General features: G+C 43.2%; 1 protein-coding gene across 2 annotated transcripts; it reads left to right on the top strand.

Moving 5' to 3' along the window:
• The first annotated feature begins 404 nt into the window (after window positions 1–404).
• On the top strand, window positions 405–12,098 carry LOC103646347 (probable inactive ATP-dependent zinc metalloprotease FTSHI 3, chloroplastic). 2 transcript variants are annotated; one of them, XR_562151.4, is made up of 6 exons: window positions 443–1,592; window positions 2,815–3,138; window positions 3,229–3,529; window positions 4,210–4,421; window positions 4,912–4,967; window positions 11,419–12,098. XR_562151.4 is itself a non-coding variant. In XM_008671081.4 (5 exons), exons 1-4 carry the CDS (start codon window positions 678–680, stop codon window positions 4,401–4,403), a joined length of 1,734 nt encoding a protein of 577 aa, XP_008669303.1. In that variant the 5' UTR covers window positions 405–677; the 3' UTR covers window positions 4,404–4,421; window positions 11,419–12,098. The 2 variants fall into 2 exon arrangements, 1 of the variants encoding a protein (XP_008669303.1); XM_008671081.4 differs by lacking the exon at window positions 4,912–4,967 and having other exon boundaries at window positions 405–1,592.
• The last annotated feature ends 5,533 nt before the right edge of the window (window positions 12,099–17,631 follow it).

Below are 17,631 nucleotides of genomic sequence, written 5' to 3' on the forward strand. Positions count from 1 at the left end.
TTGCTCTAAGGTTATCTTCAGTAATAAGTTTTAATGAACTATTTTCAATGCTGCTATATCAGACTTAAACTAGGTATTTATGTATGCAGAATTTTATTTCCATGAAACTCTATCATCTTCTATAAAACTCTTTCTCTTCTTTTAATTGCACTGCTACGTCACTGAATGTGACGATATGTCACCATGTTTAATGAGTATGAAACTCTGAATTGAGAATGGCCTAAACTAAAAACGATCCATCTGTTTCGTGAGTCGTGATACCAGGGGAAAAAGTATCCGATGCGAAATGCAGAATTATTTTGGGCCCAAACAAACACGTCTCATCCATGCCGGGCTGGTCGTGTGGTGTGGCCCAAGAGCTCATGGAATATGGATGAGCCGAACCAAACCAAGGCGAGCACACACTGCATAACCAAATTTTCCACGACAGCAAAAATCTCCTCGGCCATATCCGTGAATCAATAGACAAGGGAAGAATTGGGACAACACACATTCACACGAGCACACACTGCTAGAACCCAGCCGAGGATCACCGTACGCTTTGCTCCGCTCATCTCCTCCTCCGCGGAGCAATTCCGTCGAACGCCTCGCGCGCGCACGCGCTCTCGCACCGCCCTCGGCCTTTGTCCCATCGAATGCCGTAGCGCTGTGGACGGGCGCGCGCGGCGGTGCCTGCCATGGCTTCGCTCTGCCCCTTATCAGCCGCGCCCGCTTTCCCGCGCGCTGCTCGACCTCGTGCCGCAAGCTTCAGGGGACCCGCTTCCTGGAGCGGCCTCGCGGCGACCGCGAGCAATGCCTGTGTCTGTAGCTGTGGACTTCTGCCCACTGGAGGCTACGCGAGGCTGCGGTCGCGACTAAGGAGTCCCGTGCGCGCCAAGATCGACGAGGCGGACAAGGGCACGGGCGCCGGTCTGGGCTTCCCCTCGCCACGCCGTAGGAAGCTACGCTTGCGCCTGCGACCACGGCTGCGCCTCTTGTGGTGGCGGCTCCGGCGGCTGTCGCCGCGGGAGCTCATGACCGACGCCGGGGCCGCGCTGCGGCGCGCCGTTCGCCGCGTGCCTCCCGCGGCCGCGGCGCCGGTCGTCCTGGCGCTTCTCCTCGCCGTGGCGCGGCTCGCGCTGCCCAAGAACGTGGCCCGGGAGGTGGCCTACTCGGACCTCGTCGCGGGGCTCCGCGAGGGCGCCGTGGCCGCCGTCGCTTTCGAGGAGGACTCGCGCCGTATCTACTTCAGCAAGAACGCTGGGGATGATGTTGGCTCCGACACGAACGAGACCGGTGAGAACGCTGCGGCGCCGGCGCCGAAGTGGCCGTACTACGCGCGGAGGGTGCCGCACGATGAGGGCTTCTTGCTCGGGCTAATGCGGGATGGCCGGGTGGACTACCGTTCGTCGCCGCGGCCTGCTGGGAGGCTGCTCGTGGACATGCTGAGCACGCTGCTCACGCTTTGGGTCTCGCTGGTGCCCGTGATGTGGTTCATACAGCGTCAGATGTCTGGTGCGGGCGGTGCTGACAAGCGACGCAAACCGAGGAAGCAGAGGGTGGGCTTTGATGATGTTCAGGGCATAGATGAAGCCAAGGAGGAGCTTGTTGAGGTATACGTGGTTTCCATTGTTTACTCATTGACCGTACTTTGTGACGCTTGATGAATGTGGGAAGACAAAAACGATTAGGCGAGAAACATTTCATCTTAAAAGGAAGGCAATTAAACATATATGGTGTTTGGTTTGAGGAATGAGGTAGTCATCATCTTCTCATTACTTATTTTTTTGTTTGGTTTGTGGAATGGAATGAGTTATCCATCACCATTTTATTCCTCACTAATAATTAGTAATAATATGATAAATGAGTTTATTCCACCAAATTTATGGAATGGACTCATGATGCACCACCTCATCTAGAATGGATTGGTTCTTTAAACCGAACACCCCCATAGGTTTGAGAACATATCTAGTGCAAACAGTCAAGTTGATGATTGATGTAACCATGCAATCAAGAGATCTAGTGCATCAACTCAAAATCTAATGGTGGCTGCTATTTTATATTTAACCCCTTTCACCAGCTATTTTATATTTAATCTTTCCATCTAAAATAGCAGTCATCGTTGGATTTTGATTGGATCCACCAGATCGCTTAATTGCATTGTTGCACCAAGATATCTTCCCGACATTGTTATATCCGTATTTGGTATATCAGTTCAGGAAATGTCAATCAATCATACTATATTGCTGTGGGCTTGCTTTCATTTTGTATTTTCACAATTACTAAGAACGTATCTAATGACACTCACCTTTACCATTTAATCATGTGCAGTAGTTCATACATCACAACAGGACTGTGATCCATTTATAATTGAAAATTGAAATGTCAAGTTTGATTTTACCTTCACTTGCTCTTGCATTATGCATTAATTGGATATTGTATGATTTCGAACTCCAGCAATATTCTGTTTCACATTTGTTAGACTTCTATAAGAACCTAGGTTGTCCATTATGGTACAAATTTAAAGACTTCAGTTCATGCATCATTCGGAGCAGTGATCACTTTGACGTATTTTTTTTTGTCACATCAGAAGAAGCAAAGCTTTGTATACGATCTTTTAGGTTTCATTGATGGGAACTAAGCCTGTTAGCCTTGTAGTTTCGTTAAATTGAACATTGCTGAGAGCACTCTGGAAATGAACAGAAATGCGATAGTTCCTGGAAGGAAGTCTGGGATTTTCTCCCTTTCCATTGGAAGAATTAGTTTTGTATTAGTGTTTACTGAATCTGGATGATCATTAAGAAACTTACTAAAACTGGGAATTTTCCAATGTAGATAGTGAGCTGTCTGCATGGTTCACTGAATTATAAGAAGCTTGGAGCAAAATTGCCCAGGGGTGTTCTGCTTGTTGGCCCTCCTGGAACTGGGAAGACTCTGCTAGCAAGGGCAGTTGCAGGAGAGGCTGGAATTCCGTTTTTCTCTGTTTCTGCTAGTGAATTTGTTGAAGTTTTTGTTGGACGAGGTGCAGCTCGGGTAAGGGATTTGTTCAAGGAGGCCAAAGAAGCTGCCCCGTCAATCATTTTTATTGATGAACTTGATGCCGTGGGTGGAAGTCGAGGTAGAAGTTTTAATGATGAGAGGGACCAAACTCTAAACCAGGTGTAGTTTTTGGCACCCTGATGATCGTTCATATCCTGTCTAATTACATCACTAAATGTATATTTTCTTGATTTTCTCTATGATGAACAGCTGCTTACCGAAATGGATGGTTTTGACTCGGACATGAAAGTTATTGTAATGGCTGCTACTAACAGACCAAAAGCACTGGATGCTGCTCTTTGTCGACCTGGCCGCTTCTCCAGAAAGGTTGTTGTTGGTATGCCTGATGTGGAGGGCCGCAAAAAGATTCTGGATGTTCATCTAAGGAATATTCCTTTGGAAGAGGATCACGGAATAATCAGTGATCTGGTTGCTAGAGTAACCCCAGGGCTGGTCGGCGCAGATCTAGCAAACATTGTTAATGAGTCTGCTCTACTAGCTGCACGAAGAGGTAAGATAAGATCTCTTATCTAAGGCACTGAAAGGAACATTTCATATCATTTGTTGCTCATGCATCAGATATGTGTTGCTGTTGATACCAATGAAATTATTTCCAGATTAAAAAAACTCGGTCGGGGAGGGAAAGACCGCCCTCCCGGTATTATATTAAGAAAAGACCAAAACATGATCCCAGCCGAGAAAATCCTCGAACCCTGGCCTCCCATCACTAGCGGGCCGTCACCGCCCACTCTGCAACAGCCTAGCTGGAGGGTGGCACACAGGATGTAACCTAGGAGCGGGCGGGGCACATTGAGGAGATTTTTTTAATCGAGCCTGAAATTCGACAGAGGGGGATCGAACCCGGGAGTTGGAGGTGCTATTTGGAAGCCTTAACCATTACGTTAGAGGCACTTTCGCAAATTATTTCCAGATTCAGCGGTGCATTGAGTTACATGGTTTAAAACTTACAATTTTTTGTCTATGTTTGAAACCTGTTACTGGTGTATTTTCCCTACTATGCTATTGGAAATTATTACTGGACTAGTCATAATTCCACTTGCCGTTGCATGTTCTACTTTTGTACTTCAAAATGAGGATTAGTTTCTGTGGTTGCTTAATCTCTAATGAGCGAGTTTTAAGGCAACTGTAGAATATATGTTAATATGGAATTTACTGGTGTTGATCTTCCAGGTCGGAATACTGTGTCTCGGGAGGATATTATGGATGCAATCGAGAGGGAGAAATACGGGGTCACTGGGAGGCAAGAAGCTGATTCTGAAAGGCAAGGCCTCACCAAGTTATTTCCATGGCTATCTAAACCTGGAAATAAACCATCAAGCCCTGATGATTTCCGAGGATTGATGGGTTATCACACATTAAGCTAACTTAGTAGCTCTTGCAAGGTATGTCGAGATTTGAGCACAGCCTCACTTGTTTCTATCCCCTCAGAATTACACTGCTTCATATTCTTGATGTTCACCAAAATGTTCCTTTCAAACTCATTTAATTGGGTTTACTTGATCAGTTGGATCAACTCTATTCACTCTTTAAAGTACTCCATTTGTTCCAAATTCTAAGTTGTTTTGGCTTTTTTCATACATAGCTTTTGCTATGCACCTAAATATACGCTATGTCTAGTTATATCTCTAAAATCCAAAATGACTTACGATTTGGAATGGAGTACTTAAAAATGTTGGTGATGTTACTTAACAATATTTTCTAGAAAAAACTGCATTAGTGGAATTGGTATAAACCGTATACCGCATTAGTGGAATTGGTGTAAACTGTACCCATATTTTGCTTTTCAAAAAGGTACATATAGTATGGATTTTTACTTGCCTTGCCTGATAAGATTTCCCCTGTGTTTGATGCTGATTCTCCGAACCTCGCTAGAGCCCTATTGCTCGCTAGTGAGGAGCTTATTTTTTGGAGTTCGGCTGGCGCATGAGGTATCAATTACTTCTTTACCTTGGAATCGAATGGGAGCTAATTTTGGGACGAGGTCGCCTACTTTGTGTGATAATAAGGGTACATCTTTTTTAATTTGAGCACATTGGTGTGAGTGGGTGTCTTGAATGGGTTTCTTTTCTCCCTTTTTAACTAGTAAATATGACGTGCGTCGTGGAGAAGTAACTCATTTTTTAAATTCACAAGTACAATGTTCGCGCATTGCAACAACACATAAATATTCGATAAAATTTTAGAGCACAACACTGACATAAAAACGAACAATAGATATTTTATCATCCACCTCAATATCTCATAAATTCTTGGCAAACAACCAATATAAAACTAAACAGGATCCAGAGCGCCTCCTCTCCCTTGGCTGCTCAGCCACGCATCACAACGGTGCCTCTTCCTCTGCCTCGGTGTTCTTGCCCCGCTGCCTGCAGAGATGCATGGTGTGGAGAGTCGCGACAGCTGTTCGAGGCGCTTGTCGATGTGGGAAGGTAAGGTGGCGTCGTGGGAGGGCACAACGACGGTGGCTGGCGAGTCGGAGGCCAGCAGGATGGCTTGCTCGATGTCCTTTATGGTGGTGCGAAAGAATCTGGGTGAGGGGCGAGGAGACGGGAAAGAGATGGGAAGTTGGGCTAGAGGTTAATATATGACGCCACCAACGAGGAGGAAGAAGCGCTCCTGGTGGTTGCATGGTTGTTTACGCATGCAAGCAAGAGATAAGGTTTATCTAGTTTATAGGCGAGACGTGGAGGGAGAAAAACAGATCTACGCTCTTCGCGTGACACACGACGCTCAAAACTTGTGCCTTTACGGACTAGAGATTATTATACGAATCACTTGTCAAAATATAATAATAAATTATCAAATTGATTTTAATGTAAAAAGTGTTAGAGTTACTGTGGTTTGTATGGTAATGGGGTCTTTGTGCAATGGGTCTTGGCCGAACAACTCTATTATAAATATATATCACCCAACCCAATTAGGGTTAGGGTTTCCAACAAAAAGGGCTATAGTTCCTAATCAAGATTCATCGTGGATCTAGGGCACAAAATTTTATAGGCTAGTATTTTCTAAAATTGAAGCATTACTGTAATATCATTATTTGGTTAATGTATTATGAGACAACGATCGTTGAGAGGAATTATGCATCCACTAGTATCACTATAGGAGAAAGGGGCTTCAGACCCCTAGATTGAGTTAGAACCAGTTCTAACTGCCAGGACCCTATGGAAAGTATTAATATCAGTTGGTGGCTCTATCCGGTACTAATATTTTTCTTTAGTTTGGTTAGAGCCACCAATCAGTAGTAATCTCTCGAGCAAAGATTAATACTGCTTGGTGGCTCTAACCGGTACTAAAGAGTTCACTTTAATACCGATCAGCTATTTAGTTTTGGTTGGTGCCTTGGTGGTAAAATTTGGTATAAAAGGGCCTTTGGTATTGTTTTTACCATCTACTAATACTAAAGGTTCTTATAGAGTTAAAATAAAACAAAAGCATCTTATTTTTAGTTATAAATAGCTCTATAGCAGAGTGTTTAGAGTGAACATATAAAGCCTTAGATCTTGGGTTCGAATATAGCATCACACTCGTATGTATTTCGCCTGAAAGTCACATGACTTGCAGGTGTGCGTGTGTCTTGGACCATAAGATTTTTTTTGATGTTTTGAACCTTTTAGTACATGTTAGAGTCATCAACTTATACTAATAAATTATTTAGGACCTATCATTGTTTATGACCCGACTGCGCACCACGGGGTTCCCCACGTGATGCTTTTGGGCAGGACGACGTTGTTGATTGCGACTCGATGGTACGTGCGGGTGCACGTCAGACCACACAAGAATTTATACAGGTTCGAGCCGCTGGAATGCGTAACACCCTACTAACTGACAAGGCTGAGTATTTGAGTATCACTGGTGTACACGAGTTACAAATGAGTTGTGGGCGGTGGAGGGTGAGTTTTCCTGTCGATAGTGGTGGCGTGGTTGCTATGAGAGGACTAATGAGCTATGAGGTGGTGATGGGATGTGACGAGGTCCGGTGGATTCGTAGGGGTACCCCTCAGCCTTTTATAGATGACCAGAGGGTTATCTCTTTACAAGTCGTGATGACTATCTAACTCTACTTGAATCCTCCTTTTAACACGACATGCATTCCTGCTTATCCGGAGTTCGGTTGCCCTTCATCCGAGTTATCTCCGAGTATCTAGCACTTCAGGTACGCTCAACCTCCTTGTTTGTGGTATCAACGCTCCTTCTGTGCATGACTCGGTCGTCTGGTCTTCGCCTCCCCGGGTCGAGCTCATTCATCTTGGTTGTGGCCCGAGGGCATGCCTTGCTAGGCAAGTCATCGGGAGGTCCATCAAGCGGCCCATGGAGCGTTTCTACACTCACGCCCGAGGTTAGCCTCGGGCGAGTCGTGATTGCATCTCTCGCCCGAGATTGGCCTCGAGCGAGTTTTGACTGCTTCTCCCGCCAGAGCTGGCCTTGGGCGAGTCGGAACTGCGTCTCCTATTCAAGGTTGGCCTCGGGCGAGCCGGAACAATGTCTCACGTCCGAGGTTGGCCTCGGGTGAGTCAGAACTGCATCTCCCGTCCGAGGTTGGCCTCGGGCGAGTCGGAACAACATCTTCCGTTCGAGGTTGGCCTCGGACGTGACGAAACATCGTCTCCCGTTCGAGGTTGGCCTCGGGCGAGACGGAACAACGTCTCCCGTCCGAGGTTGGCCTCGAGCGAGACAGAACAACATTTCTGTGCTCGTAAGGAGCCGACGGATATCTATCTCCCATAGGACCGGTCATACAATCAGAGCTAAAGTATATGGTCTTTAGTCCTAATTGCATAACACCGATTGAAAATTTAATACTATAGCTGGTTTTCAATCGATACTAAAGGTCATTTCTGTTGTAGTGTATTTTGCTTATACCCTCAATTAGGAGCGGGGACTCCATCTCACACATCCTTCTTTCCTCCTCTCCATTCGCTCTGCGACCTCCTCTCTTCCCTCTATGACCTCTCTGCATATAGGTATAGATATAGGCCCTATTTGTTTCAACTTTTTTCAGTTTCTGCCACCAAAAGCTGCTACGGACTACCAAACGTTTAGCTTTTCAGCCCGCTTCTATACGAATCGATTTAGTAAAAACCATCCAAAATCAACATAAAACACATAATCGGCGAGTTGTTGTAATAGTAAGAATCCGTCACTTTCTAGTTCCCGAACCTTATGGACATCTTCATCTTCCTCCGCACTTAATCCTCATGATACTCATATTCTCCCCACAACTAGATTCTCCACACAACCAGATTCTCAGAAAAGCTGGACAGAAAAAAACTGAACCAAACTGGTTCACAGGCGACGTAGAAAACTAATTCTTTTTGGAGGTTTATTGTTGATAGGGACCTATGTGGTATTAATAGCAGATGAGTTATGTGTGACTCAGCCAACAGTGGTTATATCTAGCAAGCCAACAATGGTTATGTTTGCTAGAAGTAAAGACTAGAGAGGCTAGATTTCAAAGTGCGCGTGCGTATGCTGCGGGCTTGGTCCATGGATCTGCGGTGGGATGGATGTGCGGTCCACCGTGGACCAAGTCAACAGATGGAGGCATGGTGCAATACCTTTGGTGTATAATCTCTCTGTAATCTCCGCTCAAAATGTATTCCCCCATTGCCCCCTTGCTTTGCTGGTAAAACGAGCTTTGTTACACGTTTGTGATTCCCTCTTCGCCCATGGCAGACGATTAATGGAATTTTTGGGTGGGGGACCCTCTCCCCCCTTAGACCGACAAAAAAAACCGTGGACCAAGTTCATGATGAAGGGATATTAAGATGATTAAGGCCTTGTTTGGAACCCCTAGAACTAATAGTTAGTCAGCTAATAAATTATTAGCTGAGTTGAGCTAGCTAATGAACTAATTGTTAGCTGTGGTATTAGCTGAGAGTGTTTGGAACCCAATAACTAATTTTTAGTAACTAATTATTAGTTCTAGAGGTTCCAAACAGGGCGTAAGGCTCGTTTGAAGGCACTAGAGCTAATATTTAGTTAGCTAAAAAGTTACTATTGGAATTAGTTGTCTAACAAATAGTTGACTAACTAGTAACTAATTTTAGTCGGGAGAACCAGCTAATAACTAATGGGCTGGACTATTAGCTAGGGATGTTTGAATAAAAGTAGCCATAGATAAACTATTAGTTGGGTTGTTTGGATGTCTCCAGTCAATTTTAGTAGTTAACTATTAGTTGTAGTGTATTTAAATAGTGCCTAAATTTCTACGGTGGTGATGGACGGCTAAGGACGTCCTCGTCTATATGACTATATATGTATTCATATGGTATTTATAGTTTTTTTTTTCTTAAGAAAAACGACTGGATATTGTGTAGTCATGACGTCATGGTGATGTCATTAAGCTAGCAAGTAGCAACCAATGGAGAGGCGAGGCATATCACATTCCTTGGTAGAGCTCTGGCCTTGCACGCAGACGGGGCCACAGGGGAGGAGCGTACCCGGAGAGACGAACAGACCTTTTTTCTATAAGGTCCTTGCGGTCGAATGGGCCACATTTGAGCCGAAAGCGAGTGAGTGGCAGGATAATTAGGCCACTAGGATGGGCCAGATGAAAAAATAGGCAGAAATATTGTCTCTTTATTATTAGATAGGGGTAGATACTAGATACATACAGATACAATGAAGCACAATTCTCTAGCATGTTCAAGAAAAAAGGTTTTACCCTAATATATCCTTTCTATGGATCAACAGACCTTGTATAGATTTCCCACCTTCTCCCCTCAGCTTCACCTTTTTGGTCATGTGTGTTAAAAAAATCTACCAAGGGTTATGTGGGCTAATACCAAACGTACTTTTGAGGAACTCTATTTCTCTATCTATTGAACCTGTACCCCTCGCAATAAATAACAAGGAAACAGTCTCCCTACATTTTGTCTCTTGTGCTTGCACCGCCACGAAAGGGAAGAGAACAGGTCTTCTACATCTTCATGCCCGGATCTGGGATCTGGGATCTGGGACAATACCGCTTCTCAACAATCTGATCGGCACATGAAAACGACCAAAAATATATAGCATGGAAGCCTTAGCGCATGTAAGATCAAGAACTCAAGATCTATTATGCACCTTTCAAAGGAAAAAAATGTAGCAGGTAAAACTCAGTAATGTCTGAAACCAGGATGTTTCCAGGTGTTACTACCAGATCCCGACCAGTTTTGGGTCCACACTTTATTGGTTTGGGACTAGCTACCTGGATGACAGGGTACTCAAAAAGTGCAATATATCGCTCACATTCCTCTAACAACTACAGTGGAGGGTATTTATTGTTGGAACAAATAGATGACAAATCACCCACTTTTTGAGGTCTACCACCACCCTCCTCGCTGTCCACTTTGTCTTCAGGAATCAGGAGGAAGAATCGATCAATCACTTGCTCTGTGCTTGCTCCTTCTCATGGGAATTTTGGTTTGTGTTGCTGCAAAAGCTCGGCCTGCAAGCTCTAATCCTGCAGATTGACGATGTCTGTTTTGATGGTTGGAAGAGGGTAGAATCCTTGATCGATTTCCAAATCTGAAGAGGTCTCAACTCTATTATAATCCTAGGAGCTTGGACAATTTGGAAACACCGGAATTGCTGTTTCTTATGAGGCGTTTCTAAATTTAGCTGGAGTTCTATTGCTCGCTAAAGAGGAGCTGCTGGAATGTTCTTTGGCAGGGGCTAAAGGAATTGCCCAACTTCTTGCCATTGTGCCGGATGGGCAACATTAGCAAGCTTAGGCTTGGTTTGGTCATGTTTGTATTGGTCATAGGCCTGTGCATCCTTTTGTAAAGTAAACTGTACTGTTTTCTGTTTTTGTATGTGTTTGTAAGGGTTCTAGACCCTTTTCTTAATGCAAAGCAATGCAACTTTACTGCGTTTTGGGGAAAAATCATCCACTTTTTCACTTGCTTAAGATGTGTCATATTGTTATGTTATCCCTTACAAGATGTTACCTTTTTAGTTTTGTCAGTTTTGGGTCTTATTTGAATGCATTAGAGATAATAGTTAGCTGCTAGAATTAGCGGGTCACACTCAAACAACCTAGCTAATAGTTCAGCTATTAGCCGCTTTTAGCTGGAGATATCTAAACACCTCTAGCTAATAGTACATCTAACTATTAGCTGCATCCTCAACTATCCATTAGTTTATTAGCTGGTTCAACCTAGCTAAAATCAGCTAATAATTAGTCAGGTAGCTAATGTCACTAGCATTTTTTTATCGGCTAACTACTCTAGTTCATTTAAACAGGGACGCGATTACACCGTCTGAATCGGTTGTGCGCCTTTTTGTGCATGCTTCCTTTTTTTCTACCCGCGATTCAGTACGCAGTACAGCTATCGAAAACCATGACCTTTTGTCTGCCTGAAGTCTTATTTGGCTTTTGATTGTGTTGTGCAGAACTGAGAAAGAATATAAAGTGCAACTAAATCTGGGGAACTGTTGCCTGTAATTTTATGTACATCAGCAAATATACTTGTCGATATTATGTACGAAGTATGCTGCAAATTGCAACCGGTGGCCATTGGGACTTTGAGAAGAAAGCTATTACGAACTACACGAGGACAGTTTGCGAATACAAAATTCCAACAATTTTCCTAGCTTAAGAGTCAGTTTGGATACCAAGGGCTAATCAGTTTCGTGCTTCATAATTTTGTTAGAAACACGACTCAAGTTTCGTCACATACCCTGTAAAGCTAGTGGCGCTCCTGCTTCTTTACACAGACCAATCATTCCTCTGATTCTTCCCAACTAGAAGTCTGGATGTGCAACGCTGTGCAAGTTTACAAATGCAGTGTCAAGTGCGGCGCATGGGAACTGAATCTGCAGCGAATGTGCAAGAAATACACGGCATCATATTTCACAGTTCACACCGAGCAACATTTAATTTCTTTTTCCTGTTAACTTACACTACCGCTGTCTGTATTTTCATTGAATTACTGTCAAGAACAAACTGCAACTCTAGCAGTTTGAGATGTGAAACCACCCGATCTGTAAACATGTTGACAGAAACCTAGAACCCAAAACCATGTTTTTAAAAACCAATTAAATCAATATTTACTCTGCTCATTTATGTGCCATTTTATCTGGCGTCTGCTTGGTGGTTGGGCCTTCAATAGTGATATTTTGGCCATAGGGACGGTCCCTCCTGCATGACAGAATGCTTTCCTTAGCTTGACAGTTAGTCGGAGATCGACGCGACCTGATTGACCTCGAAAAGCCTTCTGCTGCTGTCGGAGGGACGCATATCCTGCGGCGATGCCGACATGACCTTAATAATTGGGAAGCCATGCAAGGGCTGCAGAATAAGGACATGTACCCGTGGCAAAAAGGAAGCTTCTCCTGCTCTTCCTCGGCAAGGAAAAGAGGGGAAGGTGGCACTGCAGATTCTGAACAGGAATCAACCGCACGGCTCGGCTTTGTATGTTACTACTTTTTCTGGGCTCTGTGTGCTGCTGCTGAGACCATGTTCTCGAGGATCAAATCACAGGCTCAGAGGTGGAACAGGCGAACTGATTTGTAGCTTTCACCCTTTTATTCCTAGTGCATGTATCTTATGACTGCTAGATGAAGATTTTACTTGTCTTTGAAGACAGATGTCAGTGTGCTGCAATCTTCGTATGATACTATTCTGCACTAGTTCTCAGAGCAGATGGATGACACATGGCCACCAAGATTGCTTGAAGCAATTGCCTGCGAATTGTGAGCTACTGTGAACGAGTCATATGGCAACAAGTGGTGAACTTTATAAATGATGTTACTTCTACGCTCGACGTTCGGATTAAAGACATACAGCTATTCAGACTGTTGCAGCTGTAATTTATAGAGACAATATATTGTAGAAGCAGTAAGAGCCAGTACAGATTAAAGCCAAACGAACATACTAAATGTATTTGAATAACTACTAAATAGTACTCTTTCCATAGTTCCATTCCAAATTCTAGATACTTAACTTTTTGTTGTGCATCTAGATATATATTTTATCTAAATAGATAGATGGTAAAACTATTTACATAGAAAAGACATAACGACTTATAAGTAGTAGATACCTTTAGGCTCTGTTTGATTCTGCTTTTGGAACCTGCTTCTGTTTTGGAAAAGCAGAAAGCTAAACCAAACGGATACCTCCCACAGTTTCTAACTTCCAAGAAGCTGTTTTTTGTAGTACAAATCCTACGACAGGTCCATCTCTGCCTTTTCCTATGCTGATAACAAAGAAAGTTTACAAAATTACCCACCTGCCATCGATTAGTAACTTACCGACTCATATTTTCTTTCCTGTCCATCTTCCATCACCCCTCTACAATTGTATGCATCACACATTCGTCGGTCATTGGCGCCCTCTCCTAGGGTTCACGGTGGGCGCGACCAGGGTTTGGGGCCTCTACTCCCCTCCCCGCAGTGCCATCTGTTTTCCTCCCACAATCAGTCTTCCTTCAGGTGCATGTGAGGCACAAATGGTTGTTTTATGTGATTTGCTCAACTTATTCATCAAATGGTAGTATGAATGGTTGTTTTATACGATTTGCTTATATATGTTAAGTTGTTAATAAATTTACTCCTATTTTGTTCATAAATTCACATACGGTGAACTTTCTTCAAGTATGGGTTATGTTGGAATCATAATTTATGATTTCTAATTTTCCAATTCATGGCAACTATGTTTTCTTGTTTGTGAAAGAACTCTATTGAAGTATGGGTGAGAAAGCAATGTGGGATGATGCCAATTTGAAGCAACTCATTGAAATTTTCAAAGAGGGGATAGAAGCCAGGAATAGACCACATGGATGTTGGACCAGAAAAAGGTTGGAAGAACCTTGGGCAAAAGCTTTTTTTTTTACAAAATCTGGGATGAAACTTGTCAAGACACGGTTGAAGAACAAACTGGATGGTATGAAAAAAGATTTCACATTGTTTATGGAATTGAATTTTTTTGCCACTAGACTTGGATGGGATGATGCAAAGCAAATTGTTGTGTGCTCGAAGGAATGGTGGGATGAAACATCTTGCCGTGAGTTAAGTTTTGGTTGTTTTTCTTGCTTGAATTCAGTTTGTCTTGATTCATATAACTCATGTGCTTGTATTTTTTTACTAGAGATGCAACAACCCTGAAAGAGGACTCGAGTGTGGCCATGTCAAGTTTCAAAAGCGTGGTCCGAAGTACCTCGATGATCTCCACCGGTTGTTTGATAAGGTGCATGTCAGTGAAGGCTTCCGCATCATGTCCGGTAGATGTCTCATCGAGTGAAATCGAGTGATGAGGACACAACGGAGTTGGCTGAAGTGAAGTTGTCTTCTTTAAAGAATTCAAAAGAAACACGAAAAAACGCAAAGAGATGTCTTGTCCAGTTGAAGAGGAGAAGAGTCCTTTTCCGCACATGTACAAGAACACATGCCTCAGCCCTCAAGATTGAAAGTGCACCTAAAAATTATGTCAGCTCTCTAGAAAAAAAAACAGTGTATTACGATCAATTTAAATATAAACAGTCTATAGCCCTCCCAGTCTCAGGGTCATTATAGACAAATCATGTGAAGTCTACAATTTCACAGTAGATTGAACCAAACGACTTTCTGCATTTTCACAGCAAACAACTCAGCTGAGCAGACAACTCACAATATATAGTTTTTCTCATAGTAGACAGCAGAACCAAACACACCCTCAGTCTATGACCAAGAGTTGGGAATGGTTGGAGGAATATTTGTCAGGGGCTTATAGCAAAATACGTGTACAAATGACAGGTACTCATCAGACATACAGGGAGCCCCTATTGAGGACAGATGTAAAGGTAACCCCTAGTTGTATTCTGCTGCGAAATTAGGAATGAAGGATGCTACAATGATATGACATGACATGATGCTGACACCAGAGATAAGCACACCTGCATCTTTTTGCAATTTTCCCATGGAATCAGAAAAATCAGCTGGGCAGAGCCTAGAGACGACGACCATACAACACTGCTACACGGCACAGTGCTGAACGCCTTTTGGTTGTTGCCTTGTTGAGCCAAGCGTATAGCAACTCAGGAAGAGATAAGGAACGGCCGGGAGGATTAAGGAAGAAGACAAGTGAGATGACGGAGAATATTGTAAGAGACAAGAAGCGAAAGCAAGAACAAAGCGGCGCACACTGATGAGTGACTTTCAGCTGCTAAAGACCTAGAGCTTGCTGTGTGAGAGCCGAATACTTTCTATGCCGTAGGCTTCTGGTTGAGTTGCTTTCCCGACAAAAAGCTCATTCCCACTCGTCCCCTGTACAACGCTATTTCTCAGATGCTTTTACAATGGCCGTCGATCAGGTACGTCCTGCATGCCACTGCCGGCCGATCCGTATATACTAGCTAGTTAAGAAGTTCATGCTCATGCATGCATGAAACTAAGGCCATGTTTGGTTTCAATTAGTCTTAGGACTAAACTTTAGTCCTAGACTAAACTTTAGTCCCTACTTGTTTGGTTATAGGGACTAAATAGATTTTAAAGTCATTAAATACATTGTCGAAAGACTTAAATGCCCTTGGAATACACTCATGTGGGCTTTTAGGGCCTGTTTGGTTTGATGGCTAACTTGCCACACTTTGCCTAACTTTTGTGCCTAAGGTTAGTTCTTCAATTCGAACGACTAACCTTAGGCAAAGTGTGGCATATTTAGGCACGAACCAAACAGCCCCTTAGTCTCTTTTAGCACCTATGTGAAAGACTAAGGGGGTGTTTGGTTTCTAGGGACTAATGTTTAGTCCCTACATTTTATTACATTTTAGTTCAAAAATTGCCAAATATAAAAACTAAAACTTTATTTTAGTTTCTATATTTAACAACTTATACACTAAAAAGGAATAAAATGAAAGGACTAAACATTAGTCCCTACAAACCAAACACCCCCTAAAGACTAAATCATTTTAGTCTATATTTTAGTCCTAGTGTTTGGCAAAAGAGAGACTAAATGAGACTAAAAACTAGAGACTAATTTTTAGTCCTTCTAACCAAACACCCCCTAACACTTCACTTGCGTTTAATAAAAGCATCTATGAATTCTATTTTTTTCCATACTATCCTTGCTTGCATTCTAATTATCTCATGACAATTTTTTTGTGAGCTGTTATACTTTTTTCAACTTGCAGGTGTACATACTCAGGAACGGTGGTGGGAACAGGTGGGGCTCCGCTCCCCCTCCTAAAATTTAGAACGTACATAATCCCATCGTGTATTTTATGGTTTACATCGTTTATCTATGTTTTAATATAAAACTAGTTTAAACTTTTATATATATTTACCGTGGGTGCTTAAGTGAGATTATATCATTATTGTAGCGGTTTTAGTTCAGTCCCTCCTTTTTTTTCTCTATCCATATACATACTTATCCCTCCTGTGACAAATATTTCATCATTTTGAATTATAACATGTTTAAACTATGAACATCAACATCCATTTAAAACTCAAAACAACTTCAATTTTGAAAAAAAATAGTATGGCTCATTTTCTCTTCACCAATAGTACGTGGTTCAAGAAATCTGATCTTAATTTGCAATATTCTGCATATGTTCTATATTACTCCCTCCATTCAAAACCATGAATAATTTTGACTTTTCTATGTATATAGTCCACTGGGGATGGACCAAAAAAATGGACCATTTTTTACTTTTCCAAGTATATAGCGGGACACGGGACCAAACAACGAGTGGTCCACTGGGGAAGAAATGCCTCTCCGTTCTCATGCACATATATATGTTGTCCAGGAAATGATATATAGTTTAAAAAATCGTACTAGTAATAAGATTTATTTTTGCAGGTGCCAGCAGTGATTTTAATATATTTTACTACTACTCACATCCAGCAGGTATATACGCAGAAAAAGATCGGCATCATACTTAGTAGGGAGAAAACAATACACTATTATTATAATTAACTTGCTAGAGAACGTATGTTGCTACACTACCAGAATCAGCTCCTTTGCCGTGTGTCTCAGACACTCGGCAACGGCTAGTTTACACTCGGCAAAGGCTTTACCGAGTGTAACACTCGGCAAAGGCTTTACCGAGTGTAACACTCGGCAAAGAACGCTCGGCGAACTGTACATCGGCAGCGGTCTCTTTGCCGAGTACTTTATGTTGCCGAGTGCCATTTGACACTCGGCAAAGAAAAGTCACCATCACGGTGCCAAGTGACGGTGACGGATCCTTTGGCGAGTGTCTTTTTGGCACTCGGCAAAGAGGCCAATTTTGCCGAGTGCCTGCTATCGGGGCCCTCGGCAAAGACGGGTCCAGTGGGCCCCACCGCCAGTCCCTGTGCCGAGAGCTCTCATAGGCACTCGGTAAAGGAAGACTCTTTGCCGAGTGTCTAGTGGACCGGCACTCGGCAAAGAGTCCTCCAGTGGGTCCCTTTGCCAGTCTCTTTGCCGAGTGCCTTGGCAACAGCACTCGGCAAAGATGGCTTTGCCGGTTCCCAGGTTTCCTTCTTTGCCGAGTGCCATGGTCAGCACTCGACAAAGATGGCTTTACCGGTTCTCAGGTTTCCTTCTTTGCCGAGTGCCATGGTCATAGCACTCGGCAAAGCGACCCTTTGCCAAGTGTTACACTCGGCAAAGTGACCAGGATGTCCCTTTTTTATTTGTTTTTGTTG

The sequence above is a fragment of the Zea mays genome, chromosome 2 (assembly GCF_902167145.1).
Source record: "Zea mays cultivar B73 chromosome 2, Zm-B73-REFERENCE-NAM-5.0, whole genome shotgun sequence".
Classification (NCBI taxonomy): domain Eukaryota; kingdom Viridiplantae; phylum Streptophyta; class Magnoliopsida; order Poales; family Poaceae; genus Zea; species Zea mays.

Coding starts and splice junctions, on each gene's coding strand:
- LOC103646347 (XM_008671081.4), top strand. CDS start 678: ATGGCTTCGCTCTGCCCCTTATCAGCCGCGCCCGCTTTCCCGCGCGCT. Junction 1,593..2,814: donor CCAAGGAGGAGCTTGTTGAG/GTATACGTGGTT, acceptor TTTCCAATGTAG/ATAGTGAGCTGTCTGCATGG. Junction 3,139..3,228: donor GGGACCAAACTCTAAACCAG/GTGTAGTTTTTG, acceptor TATGATGAACAG/CTGCTTACCGAAATGGATGG.